General features: G+C 36.5%; 1 protein-coding gene across 2 annotated transcripts in view; it reads left to right on the top strand.

The window, feature by feature from the left end:
- Nucleotides 1-12,251, top strand: part of osbpl3b (oxysterol binding protein-like 3b) — a 51,140-nt gene extending 38,889 nt beyond the window's left edge. For both annotated transcript variants that reach the window (XM_030158738.1, XM_030158739.1), the window contains exons 16-23: nucleotides 1,628-1,765; nucleotides 1,850-1,913; nucleotides 1,997-2,075; nucleotides 2,158-2,302; nucleotides 4,401-4,545; nucleotides 4,634-4,760; nucleotides 6,840-6,962; nucleotides 11,450-12,251. In XM_030158738.1, coding sequence (XP_030014598.1) covers nucleotides 1,628-1,765; nucleotides 1,850-1,913; nucleotides 1,997-2,075; nucleotides 2,158-2,302; nucleotides 4,401-4,545; nucleotides 4,634-4,760; nucleotides 6,840-6,962; nucleotides 11,450-11,546 — 918 coding nt within the window. In that variant the 3' untranslated portion in view covers nucleotides 11,547-12,251. The remainder of the gene's footprint in view (nucleotides 1-1,627; nucleotides 1,766-1,849; nucleotides 1,914-1,996; nucleotides 2,076-2,157; nucleotides 2,303-4,400; nucleotides 4,546-4,633; nucleotides 4,761-6,839; nucleotides 6,963-11,449) is intronic.
- Nucleotides 12,252-13,262: the final 1,011 nt, after the last annotated feature.

The following is a 13,262-nucleotide window of genomic DNA, read 5'->3' as shown; positions in this document are numbered from 1 at the left end:
CAACAAAATTAAATAAAACTAAATAAAGTATAAAATAATTTCTTGCTCTGATGCTCTTTGGTAGATCAATATTTCATACTCATTTTACAGGTTCTATGAAACAAATGGATTGACTTCTTTTCCTCTAAAAATTCTGTCATGTTTGGATGTAAATCTTACTTTAATCTCCTTGAACTCGTGTATTTTCTTCAAAATCTAAATGTAGGACATTGTCTCGACTGTATATGTGGGACAGAGTGGGGACAAGGGCTCAAAAGGCTGTGCAGTCCTTCTCTAAAGTGGTACACCTGGTCACCCTACTTTACAGTAATTCATGTGTGAGTGTATTTTTGCACCAAAACGAGAAATCCAGCATCTGGAGTCGTCTTTATATGTGCAGTGAAAAGCAGATGAAGATGATGTCAGCCAGCAGCTTCAGTCTGTAGCCCTTTATGCTGTGCAAGTCATTATCAATGCTCTCTTGGCTCAGGAGAATGAAGACATAATTATAACTGAAAGGGCTGAAAAAAAAGACTTGATATACAGTATATTCACTTCTTGAATCAATAATGAAGGAATGGCATTAGCAGAGTGTACTTTTCAATGCTCTTTTGCTCCAACTAAAATGAAAATAACCCAGTGACATCCAGGTCTAAGGAAATTAGGTATATACCAAAATGATCATTAATTGAGCAAATGGGAAAACAGGGAGAGAAAGGCCTATTGTCTAAATATTATAATCTGTTTAGGTCAAATTCTAAAGATTCAGCAATAGGTACATTGAACACATGGAGAAATGGCATACAAGAAGACATAGATGAATCAGACTACAGCGAGGCCTGTTTGAAGGCCCAAAAACAAACTATAAATACACAACTCAAGTTACTACAATATAAATGGTTAACAAGGGTTTATATAACCCCTGAAAAACTCCACCATATGTCAAGTCATATTCCTGATACATGTACTAAATGCCAAGATAATAAAGGAACTCTTATTCACTGTCTATGGGAATGTCCAGAGACACAAAGATTCTGGAAAGAGGTCTTCATTTGTTTGAGGTATTTAACATCAAGATTCCATTTTGTGCTAAACTTCATATGCTAGGAATATATCTTGAGGATTTTACACATACTAAGAAACAAACTAAAGTGTTGAACTTTGGATTGTTGCCTGCCAGGAGAGCATAGAAGCTGCTTCTATAAAGCAATGGATAAAAGAACTATCAGAGTGCATCAGACATGGAAAGACTGACTTATATTGCGAAAGGAAAACTGGAGGAATTTGTACAATTATGGGAACCTTATATGAACATTATGATATCTGGAAAATGGGGACATGTCATCCAAATTATTACTGTTTTATTTTTTAATTTCCTTTCTACGTATAGGTATACGTGTTCATAAGAATCAGAAGAATATAAATATATAATTTGGTGCAAGTCTATGTTGTGTGAATGGGTGTGTGTATGAGTGTTCGTGTTGTCTTGATTCATGTTTTTTATATATATTATTATTTACTTTGTTTACCTTTCATTATAAAACTTAAATACCAATAAAAAATATTGTGGAAAAAAAAAGAAATAACCCAGTGATGACAGTATGACCAGAGCACTGCTGTAAAACTGCACTGGTTTGTCTTTGTGTAGGTGTACATCGCCACGTTCGTTGTGTCAGGTTATGCATCCAGCTACTACAGAACTGGGGGGAAGCCTTTCAACCCCGTCCTTGGAGAGACATATGAATGCGACCGGCCAGACAGAGGCTTTCGATTTATTGCAGAACAGGTATGAATTAATCTTTATCTCTTTGTTACTACACACTGAGTGACTCATTGGATTAATTAAGTTTAATAATGTGTTTATTCTCAGGTCAGCCATCACCCTCCGATCTCAGCTTGTCACGCAGAGTCTAAAAACTTTACCTTCTGGCAAGGTACAGGAGTGAATTTCAGCCAGTGGAGCCTTTTGTGCTTTTGTCATTAATGTCTGATGGCTTTTCTTTGCGCTCTTCTGCAGACGTGAGGTGCAAGAACAAGTTCTGGGGAAAGTCAATGGAGATCGTTCCCGTAGGCACCACACATGTCACTCTGCCGGGGTGAGTCTCGCATTCATAACATACAAGTACAAACCATTAACCTTGTGTATTGAAAAAGAGCGTTGTTTTTTTCTTGCTTCAGATTTGGAGACCATTATGAGTGGAATAAGGTGACATCATGTGTCCACAACATCCTAAGCGGACAGCGCTGGATTGAGCACTACGGAGAGATCTCAATCAGAAACAACAGTAGTGATGTTTGTCAGTGCAAGATCACTTTTATTAAGGTAAGGGTGTTATACATGCAGAGCTTTGTGAATTTCTTTCTTAAGAGAAGGATGGCACTAGTTCATCAACATCAACAATACCTACTAAAAACTGGAAATGTGGCACTCATGGCAGCTCTAGAACAGTAGTAGTATTTCAATGCTAAAAATATTTGTTGAATTTCCCCTGAGGGATGAATACAGTTCATCTCGATTCATTTAACTTCATCTCTACTGTGTATGCCATCTGTCTCTAACTTATGTTTCATTTTGGACAGTATCCCTTTGTGAAGAGTACTTGCAGTCATGTCCATATGTATTTGGACATTGACACAAATAGTGTAATTTTGCTTTGCCACTGTAGACCTAAAATGAAGCAAACAGGATGTGATTTAAGTGTGGACTTTCAACTCTAACAAAAATAATACATTAACCATTTATTAACCCATAAAGAGCCAGTGCTATTTATGTGGCAGTACCAAAATAGTTTTTTTCTCTATATTTAACTATTCTTAAGTGAATTATCACCATTTATTATAATATTATCCTCTGTGTTTTGTGTTTTTACAGTAAAAATCAGTTTTTTTCTATGTTTAATTCATTGATCATGTAGATTTTCATTCAAACTCAGATTAAATTTGAGGGTTATTATATCAGAAACAGAGAAAACTGAAGAAAAAGTGACTTTTCCAGTCCAGTCTCTCATTAACTGATCATAAACACAGTGTGTCGTTCCACTGTCGTTGATCCAACTCCATGGATTTTACTGGTGAATCAATGTTGTAGAAGATCACAGTGTTTCCACGGTAACTATGGAGCCTCTGAACGTCCAAATGAGTCATATCTGATGACCATGAAAAGATGAATAGCTGTATCTTATACCAATTATTTACATGTATTAATAGGATTAGTGTATTAACAGGTATTAAATAGTTTAGATCAGTAGATGAGTTAGGTCACCGGTGGCTGTTTGGGTTTTTATGGGTTCATTCAAGAAAATCGCTCCATTTTCAGACTTAAAAGTAATTTGATAAGTGACTGACGAGCAGCTTCATGACCAGATGGTTATTCTTTGACAAATGAAGCAGAAATAAAGCTCTGCTGGTTGCATTTGGTAGATACTTACTCACTGAACTTCTCACTTTGAAGGTGTCAAAGCAAAAGAAGGAGGCGTCATTCAGCTGAAAAAACAGATTAAATCTATTAGAAAGATAGCAAAAAGTTTAAGGGTGGCCAAATCAGCAATTTGGTATATTTTTAATAAGAAAGAATCCACTGGTGAGCTCAGCAAAGCCAAAAGGTCTGGAAGAACACGGTAGACGACTAAAGTATCTGGTGAAGAAAACATCCAACAAAAACATCACACTTGAAGAGTTAGGCGTGTTGAAGAGTTAGGCGTGTATTTATCACAATCAGGAGTCAGCTTCATGAATGTAAATACATTAACAAGGGGGTTGAGAACAAGGTGCAAACCACTGATAACACTAACAACAGAAAGGACTATGTTTAAAATGGCTGTAATTCATAAGTAGTTATAGTAATATTTTTGTTAAACCCCTTGAATTAAAGCTGAAGTCCATTCCACAATCACCTCTTCATTGTGTCATTACAGTATTATTATGGTGGTTTACAGGAGCAATAATACACAATTTATGCACTGTCTGAACACATATACAAACCTGTCTGCACCTGTAAGAATATACGTATAAATCTGTCACAGCCGTAGTACAGGCTGTGCGCAGTCCTCATTAGTCCATAAATTTTCCACACAGATGGTGCTTTCCTGTTGTTTGCCAACAAGTACCTGTCGATGTTTCCACTGTTTGAAGTATGGGAGGCTTTATCGAGAGGAAAAAGGTTAATTGCTTTAGTGTGAGGCCATTTGATAGACCTCCTGAAGCTGTGCAGGATGGCAAGTCAAGACATGTCAGGTCTCATTATGCATCCACATCTTTCATTATACCCCAGCAACAGACACCAAGCTGGGGCTGCTTTATCATCTCCTTGTCATAATCTCTGTCTGAATACTTATTTTTCATGGCATGTTTTTCTTAAGGCAACAAGCAGATATCTACAAATCCGTTAGTTGATGAACTCCAAATGCCAAATTCTTTCACAGGCCAAATACTGGAATTCCAGTGTGAACGAGATAGAGGGAACTATCACAGATCAAAAAGGGAAGGTCATCCGCAGACTGTTTGGAAAGTGGCATGAAGCAGTTTTCTGTGGGGACCCGCCATCAGCCACATGCATCTGGAGAGCAAGTATGGCCTGTTTTTTTTTACAGCTTGAATCTTTCTATTGAAGTATCGTGTGAATAGAGTGAATGTCATTTGTTTTTGTTCACTGCAGGTGCAATTCCTGTGGACTATGAACAGTACTACGGCTTCACTAAGTTTGCAGTGGAGCTGAATGAGCTGGACCCCACACTGAAACTGCTGCTACCACCCACAGACACCAGGCTACGAGTGGACCAAAGGTAAAAAAATACTGTATGTGAAATACATCATTGTAAACCAATAATCCGTTCTTTTGCTTTCTGTGAATACTTATGATATGGTATAATTACACACTTAACTGGAAAATGTGCAGGCTCGATTTAACTTTATATTTTTAATTACTGAATGTCTAATGTAACTGTTAGTGGGAAATATGTGTGATATTATTGCTTCTTCTTCTTCCTCTTCTTTTTTTTTTTTTTTTTTTTTACATAACTGACATTTTTGTCCTTATTGTGGGTGATTTGTTGATTGAGGCACCGCCTACACTATATGGACAAAAGTACTGGGACACAAGTGTTTCATTACTAACAGGGGGTTTGGCTGCAAAATGTTAATGGTAATGTCATTATATAATATTATACTGCAATAAATGTCATTGCAATAAGTCTTTTTATTTCATCTTTAGGGTTGATTTTGTTTACACTGTCATCTAAACCTGTAAAATTCTACAGAGTTAGTTTTTACTTCAGTTTACTCAATGTTAATTTTTGTCCATCCCATTTCTTCTTTTCTTTTCATATTGCAGCGCACAGTTTATATTTAAAAATTTCACACACATGTTCTTTACATATGCCTGTCTCTCAGTTTTTGGCATTTTTTTTACACATTTTTGAAAGGTTTTTGAAAAGATTGAAAGTTAAGATTCAAAATGAATCCCTGTGTGGGAAGAGTATCAGTGAGCAAGAAGCTCAAAGTGTTGGGTGGGGGTATTAGTAAGCTCTGCTTACTTTTTCACTTGTTTTTTAAAACCATTATAATTGCTTTAAATGTTCTAATTCTAATATTTGCCATGTTCTGACAATAAATGATCATTTTAACCCACAAGTAACCAATTGATTTGTTCACTTTTCACTCAAGATGAGAAATCAGCCATTAAACCTAAAAGAAATACTGATTTGGCATTTATTGTGATAATTATTTAGAACAAATGACTTGAACATGTTATTATAATAACATTTCAAATCAACAAGAATGGGAAGTCCTACAAGATATAGGAGTTCAAATGTTTTTGTCCATATATTGAATGTATGTCTGGGCAGTATGACCAAAAAAACTTTTTCAGTGTCTTTAATGATTAATGATTTATATCAGTGTTTTTGCCTTTGTGAACTCACAACAAAACATGATTTCATTTGTAGTTTTCATAACTAAAACTATATGAGTAAGGGAACATATTCATAATGAATGTATTACAAATAAGCAGGTTGCATTGTGAATTTGGTCCTTAGATGAATAGTCTTACAATTTTGCATTTTAGTCACTTTTCACATAGAAAATAATCCACTCATTGAATTACTTTGCTATATTGCCCAGGCTTACTCTTATGTGTATAGAGTATATACAGTGTGATGCTACTGATATACTTAATAAAGGTGAGACAGACAGAAACAGTCTAGTTTTATAAATTCTCATCACTAAGTGAAACACTGCGTAGGCGTTTTTCTCATTGTTGTCAGGTTAATACTCTATCTAACACATCTTGTCTTGTTTCAGGTGTGCAGACACTTTTGAGAATATTAAGAGACAATGCGAATAAGAATTTCAGCCTTTTAATGATAATACAGGACAGAAAACACAGTTAGACATTTAATTTGGGCCTTTGTAAGTGAATGTGTGAGGAATGCACATTTTTATATTCTGACACCTCAGATATTAGTCATGTGTTCCTGATTTGCTTGGAAAGGCTAGCCATGTCCTGTCATCAACAATAACAAAAATAGGCACATCACTGCTTGTGTTATAATAGTACGTAGCAGCAGGAACTATTTCCTCTTTCTGACAGACTTTAAGATTAATCAAACTAATTATAGGTCATTTTTTAAAGTTTAAAGCTTAGGACACACAGCCACAAGGCACTGAATAAGAAGCAGCCCTCACCACTTTGAAACTCGTACGTTGTTTCTTGTCCTTCAAAATGCAGAGAAATGCTTTCCTGGCTGATTTCTAAATTCACTTATCTTACAATTATGAGGCAAAACCAAAAACATGAGTGGAGATTTGATTTGAATATGAAGATAGATGTTTGCATAATGAATGTGTGTGTGTCTCCCTGGCAGACTGCTGGAGGAGGGGAACTTAGAGGAGGCAGAGGAGCAGAAGCAGAGGATTGAACAGATGCAGAGGGAGCGGCGCAGAGTCCTGGAGGAGAACAACGTTGCACATCAACCCAAATTCTTCAGGTAGAGGCTAAATATTAAAATGTAACTACAGCATTTCTTAGTTTTCTGCATAAATTGGTCATAAAATCTGAAACTGTAACACAGGTATAGACAAACACAATGTTCTTAACCTAATATCACACACACCATTATAATATGTTATATCTTTAATTAACACAGTCATCAAATAGTTTTAGTGCTGCTGGAAGAAGTGAACCTCTATTGGTAGTAATAATCTCATCCACATGTTTTGGGTAGCTGCTGACCAGACCTGCACAATTTTCTAGAGGATTTTTGGACCGTCCCTCCTTAGAGAACTGCTTCACCTCATCCATATTCATATGTCCAGTGTGAATGACTCTCTAGAGCAGGGGTCCTGGAGAGCTAATATCCTGCATGTTTTAGAGCACACCTGACAAGCTGTTATCAGGCTTCTGCAGAGCTTGATGATAGGCTTATCATTTGAATCAGATGTGTTGGAAGAGGGATGCATCTAAAACATGCAGGACAGTAGCTCTCGAGGACCAGGGTTATTGACCCCTGCTCTAGAGGTTATTCCACTGCATCTCTATTGGATTCAGGTCTGGGCCACTCAGAAAGGTGGATTTTCAATTTCTGAAGCCATTCTGTTGTTGATACACATTAATGTTCAGGGTCATCGTTCCAGCACCCAACTTCTACTGAGCTCCAGCCTCATATTATCCTGTAGGATGTGTTCAGAAACTTAGGAATTTGCCCCCTCTTCCTTATAAGTAATACATAAAGTACAATTAATGTTGTAAGCATGACCAGTACAGGTACACTTTAAGTGCTACATATGGTGTACAAAGGGCACAACATGAGAACGTCATCCATTTGTTGAAGTAGGGTGGAGGGAGCATCATGATTTGGGGCTGTTTTGCCGTCTCACAGCCTGGACCACTTGTCATTATCAATGAGAAAATTTCCATAAATGCACCACACTGGACCTTTTTATTACATGAATTATGCATGGGGGTAGAAAATATGAGGAGCAATCATTGCCGGCTGCAAGTGGCATACCTGGGGGTTGTTTCAATGTGATCGATTGAAAGTAAACAAGCAGCAGTCAGTGAGCAAGATTGAGTGGAAAGCATGTGTCCGCGCTTGTTGTTTGTGCAGCCGTAAGCTTTGCACTCCACCAGTGTCCTAGAGATGTGACCAAGCACTGGCTGATAATGTGTCATCTTAGACTGGTGTCTGCTGCACAAGGTTAGTGACCAGTCCATCATAGCCTAGGTAATCGGACAAATCAACATCACTGCATCACTACCGGTGCTGGAACAGCTTGTGAAGGAGGCAACATGTCACTGACTGATGTAGCAGTGACTTAGTATTTGCGTGTACTTGACAACAGGCTATAATGCAAGATACCTGATGGAACCGCTAGTATTATATGTATTATTCAACCTATTCAACCTTAGTTTCATCAGTTCACCGAACATTTTCCCAGAAGTGCTGTGGAGTGTCAAGGTGCTCTGTGGTCTCCATGGTGTCCGCCAATGATACCATGCCTGTTCCGTCTTTTACATGTTGTTGACTCCTGATAAGAAATGTTTTTCTGTTCCAAGAATCCTTCAAGCCTTTAGGTGTTACTCGAATGTTGCTTTATTTATTTATTTTTTTTACTTCACAAAGCCTTCTGTGTTGTGCCCTTGGAGTCAGCTTCTAGCTTCTTATGAAGAATAACCTCAGTACTAAATCCTTTTCCAGTCTCTCCTGTCCAATTCTTAATCAAAGGACTTCTCAGACCTCTTTTTTGCGATGCATGGTTCCCATCAGCAGAAGCTTCTTATGAATCCCAAACTCAAGAAGTATGTGGTTTTTTTATACATCAAGGTAGACACCTGGCTCAGATCTCATTTTACTGATTGGACCTCAAGTTTTTGGGGCTCTTTTGGGGTCCATCTACTTTTTCCAGCAGGCCTGTCAGTGTTTACTTGCTGTGTTCAATAAAGACATGAAATTGTATCAATCTTTTTTGTGGTATTAGGTCAAGAACATTGTGTTTGTAGTTGTGACAGATGCAGATCAGATTACCTTTTATGACCAATTCAAGCAGAAAACTAAGACGTTTCAAAAGGCTCAATACTTTTTCTTGCCACTGTATGTATTATTAAGGAAGTCATTTGTGGCCACTCTTGAAATCCACCTTTAAAGTCAAAATGCAGACACTCTCTTTTACCACTTCACTTTAAGACAACAGTCATGATGTGTCACTGCAGTGTCACTAAAAGAAATATACTTATACTGCCTCCTTGAGAAGTGAGCATTTACAGAAAAGAATGAGTATTTGAGTGCATGAGATATTCACATTATGTCAATTTAATTTGATAGTATTAACAGAAAATATTGGACACTCATTGTATAAAGATAAGCTGAGGTGTTAGTAGTGCCGTGACTGAAGCTGATTTAGTGGATTTTTGGCCATCAGTTCATGATTATAGTCAGAGAATTATTCATCAGGAACTTCCCATTCACATTCCAGTTATTCATGCTTGTGGACCCATTCAACCTGAAAGGCATAATTTCATCTATCTACACTGAATCGGTCTGGATTGCTATCATGCTGGGTGGATGGCATTCATTCATTCATTCATTCATTCATTCATTCATTCAGCAGCGGATTCAGCTCACACACCATCAATCATACGCTGGCATAATTTGCTTTCCAGGGCAAATGAACGGGTGTCCTTTTGTCCTTTTGCATGAGAGGATAGAGGGGTATTGCTTGAAATAGGAAAGATTTCTATACAATCACCCTTAAAGCTGCAGTGTTTGATAGTTTTTTAGCATCCCCGGGCAAAACTCTGTAATTACCTGTCAGCATATGGTAATTCAAGTGGTCTGAGAGGACACGAGGCTTCTGCTTTCAGTTCTTGCCTGTGTTTTCAGTGTGTTGAAAAGCTGATGCATGTTTTCTGTATCATTTTCAGACCGGTAGGGGTTAAACTCATGACTCACAACTGTAATTACCATTTGATGATCTGATTCAGAAAGACTTGATTCTGCTCCTCTGCTCCATGTAGAAGCTCAGAAAAGTGGAATCAGCTTGAAACAGTCAGATCCATTTACATTTATATTTAGTCCTTGATTTGAACTGAGCCTAGAGAGTTGAGAGGAAATTTAGACGTTTTTATGGAAAGGTTTCAGCTTCAGCAACTTTAAAGACAGACCTAGAGCTTAGCTTACTTCAATGTACAATGAGAGAAATTGATAGTATTTGCCTTTTTTCTTCTTATTTGTTGTTTTTCTATTTATTTATTTATTTATTTATATTTGAGTTGCACACAGAATCCCCATTCCACAGAATCCCAAAAAATGAAGTCATCACATACAGTAGTGGAAAAAAGTTTTCAGAAAAAGACATCCATCAATGACCAAAATCATTCACTGATCTTAAATGTTTAATACCTGTTGATCCACTAATCCTATCAATACATGTAAATAATTTGTGTAAAATACAGTTTGTCATCTTTTCATGGTCATCAGATATGACCCATTAGGACATTCACAGGCTTTCTAATTACCATGGAAACACCATCATCTTCTACAACACTGATTCACCAGTTAAACAAAGGGAGTTTGACAAATTACAGTGGATGAACACACTTGGTTTATGTTGAGTTAATGATATAGTTTTCAGAAAAAATAACCTTTTTGTTCAGTTTTCTGTTTAGGATATAATAACTTTCAAATTTAATCTGTTGCTTTAATGAACATCTACATAATCAGTACATTAAAAACAGGAGAATACCAGATTTTCACTTAAAAATGCAAAATGCAGAGGATAATATTAGAGTGGATGGTGGTTAGTTACTTAAGAAAGGGTAAAAATAGAGAAAACTTGATTTGAGAATAGCCACAAAAGCAGCACTGGGTCTTTATGGGTTAAAATTGTACACAGTCTCAAATAATGTCATGAAAAATTTGTGTTTCAAAAGGTGTGGCTGCATCCAATGCAATTTTTTTTTATGTTAACAAGAGAAAAAAAATAACAAAAAGAAAACTCTTACAGTTTTACCAATCCCTGGATGTGTTTCATTATTTGCTGAAACATCTAGTTTTGACCTTGATCTAACAGAGCATGTGCAAAAAGCAGCGTGTGTGTTCTGAGAATGGCACAATACTCAGCAGAGTTCAATGACTTAAGTATGATTCTCAATATCATAAATGCATGGGATGTCCTAAAACTGTTTTCAACCACTGTATATTTGTTTGCTCCTGAGTCTCACACTCCACAAAACCCCTAAAAATGAAGCCATTTTCATTCTCCTTCACATATCGCTAGCCTCATGGCAAGCCCCAAGTCATATTTTTAGTCAAATTGTAATATCTGTGTAATTTTACTCCCATAACACTGTGGCTTTAATTTATGCAGATTTCCCAATTTAGCCAAAAATATTACCTAGGCAACGACGCTATGAGGCTAACAATATGAACCTGTTTGTAGTCTTCATCAGTGTCTGATATTTCTTCTCCTTCATCAGGAAGTCCAAGGATGACACCTGGGTGACCAACAACACATACTGGGAGCTGAGAAAGGACCCTGGCTTCACCCACATAGATTTCCCGATGCTGTGGTGACCCCTGAACTACACACCACGTACATTTCAAGCTGCACAGCCTCTACTGTGACCCAGACTGGTTCTGGTGATATCATACCATTCACATTCGGTCCTTGTCTTCTTCGTTGCAATTCATCAAGTATTGCCTTAATTGCAAGTGCTTATCTAGGTTGTGTAAACATGTTTATGCAAGTATATTATGAGAATGTTGATAAATTTATGAAAATCTTCATATAGTGAGAAATATTACAAATGAAAATAGAGAAGGGATCATTTTTATAACTGCTCCTCACAAGCTTAAAATGTAATGTGAACAACTGGTCACTTTATCTGTTGTGTTATCATTCTCTACCTCTGAGATAAACTAGCCTTGTTATGCCATTGAATACATACACACATTACTCTGCACCTGCCTGATGCCTTACTCGTATACTCATATTGTTTTATTTATTTAGTTGCATTGCTGTTGTAAAGACAATGTTTTGTTAAAATTCTTATGAGGGATTTCATAGTCATTACTATGTTTTTCTTTGTCTCAACGCAAAAAATACTGCTTTTTTGCTATGATTATGTGAATGATTGTGCTATGAGCAGCTGTAGCAGGAATCTAATCCAGTCATTTTTTTCTCTTCATCCACTGCACTGTTGTCTCTCTGGACTTTGGACTTTGAGACTGAAGAGTCCAAAACTTTGCTCCATGAGCTCCAATAAAGTCATCAATGGATTGATTTTGTGGAGTCATTTGTCATGAAATCACTGTTAGATATCAAACCCAATTCTTTGTGTTTTATCTTCATCTCTGCTGTGTGTCTTTTCCATAAGGGTTGTGGGGTTGTTTTGATAAATTAGCACAATAGCCACCCGCATGTATGTAGACAACTCAACATTCAAAGACCTAAACCTAAACAACCAAAAGCATCTACTAATCTAAAATGTTCAATAACTTTTGCATCACTGAATCCTATCAATACATTGAAATAACTCAGATAAACTGCTGTTTCTTAGCTTTTCAGCATCATCAGATTTTACCAGTTTGGATGTTCAGAGGCTCAGAAGTGGACGTGTAAACATCCTCATCTTCTGCAAAACTCATTCACCAATTTAAACCAACATTGACTGACAAATGACAGCAGTTGTAGATGCAAGTTTTTGCATTCAGTTAATGATACATTTTGTTAAAAAAGTCATTTTTTCTTCCATTTTCTCTATGTTGATTTTATAATTTGAATTTACTCAGAGCTTTTATGACCATATACATGGTAGTAAATTAAATATAGGAAAATATGCAATTTTCACTGAAAAATGCAGAGGATAATTTTAAAATAAATGCTGATGAATCACTTATTAAAGGTTAAATGTAGATAAAAAATAAATTTGGAAGTCATCACAAAAGTAGTTGTGGTTCTTTAAGGGCTTTAAGCGTACTTTTGTTCCTGGTTGTAGATATAAGATAAAGTCAAATAGTGTGGAAACATGAAGAACCCAGCCCCACTCTGATGGCAGGCAAGATGAAATGGGAAATAAAAAAATAATAAAAAATATATATACATACATACATATATATATAGATATAGATATAGATAGATATATATAGATATATAGATATAGATAGATACATATGAAACCATTCTCACTTGTGATAACATTTATATTTTAACTGATTCCTGCCAGTAAAACACTAAATAAAATAGCTGAGATGCACTGAATCCTCTACTAAAGCTGAAATACCACAAGG

The sequence above is a fragment of the Sphaeramia orbicularis genome, chromosome 16 (assembly GCF_902148855.1).
Source record: "Sphaeramia orbicularis chromosome 16, fSphaOr1.1, whole genome shotgun sequence".
In the NCBI taxonomy this organism is placed as follows: domain Eukaryota; kingdom Metazoa; phylum Chordata; class Actinopteri; order Kurtiformes; family Apogonidae; genus Sphaeramia; species Sphaeramia orbicularis.
This window is presented reverse-complemented; position numbering and strand designations above follow the sequence as displayed.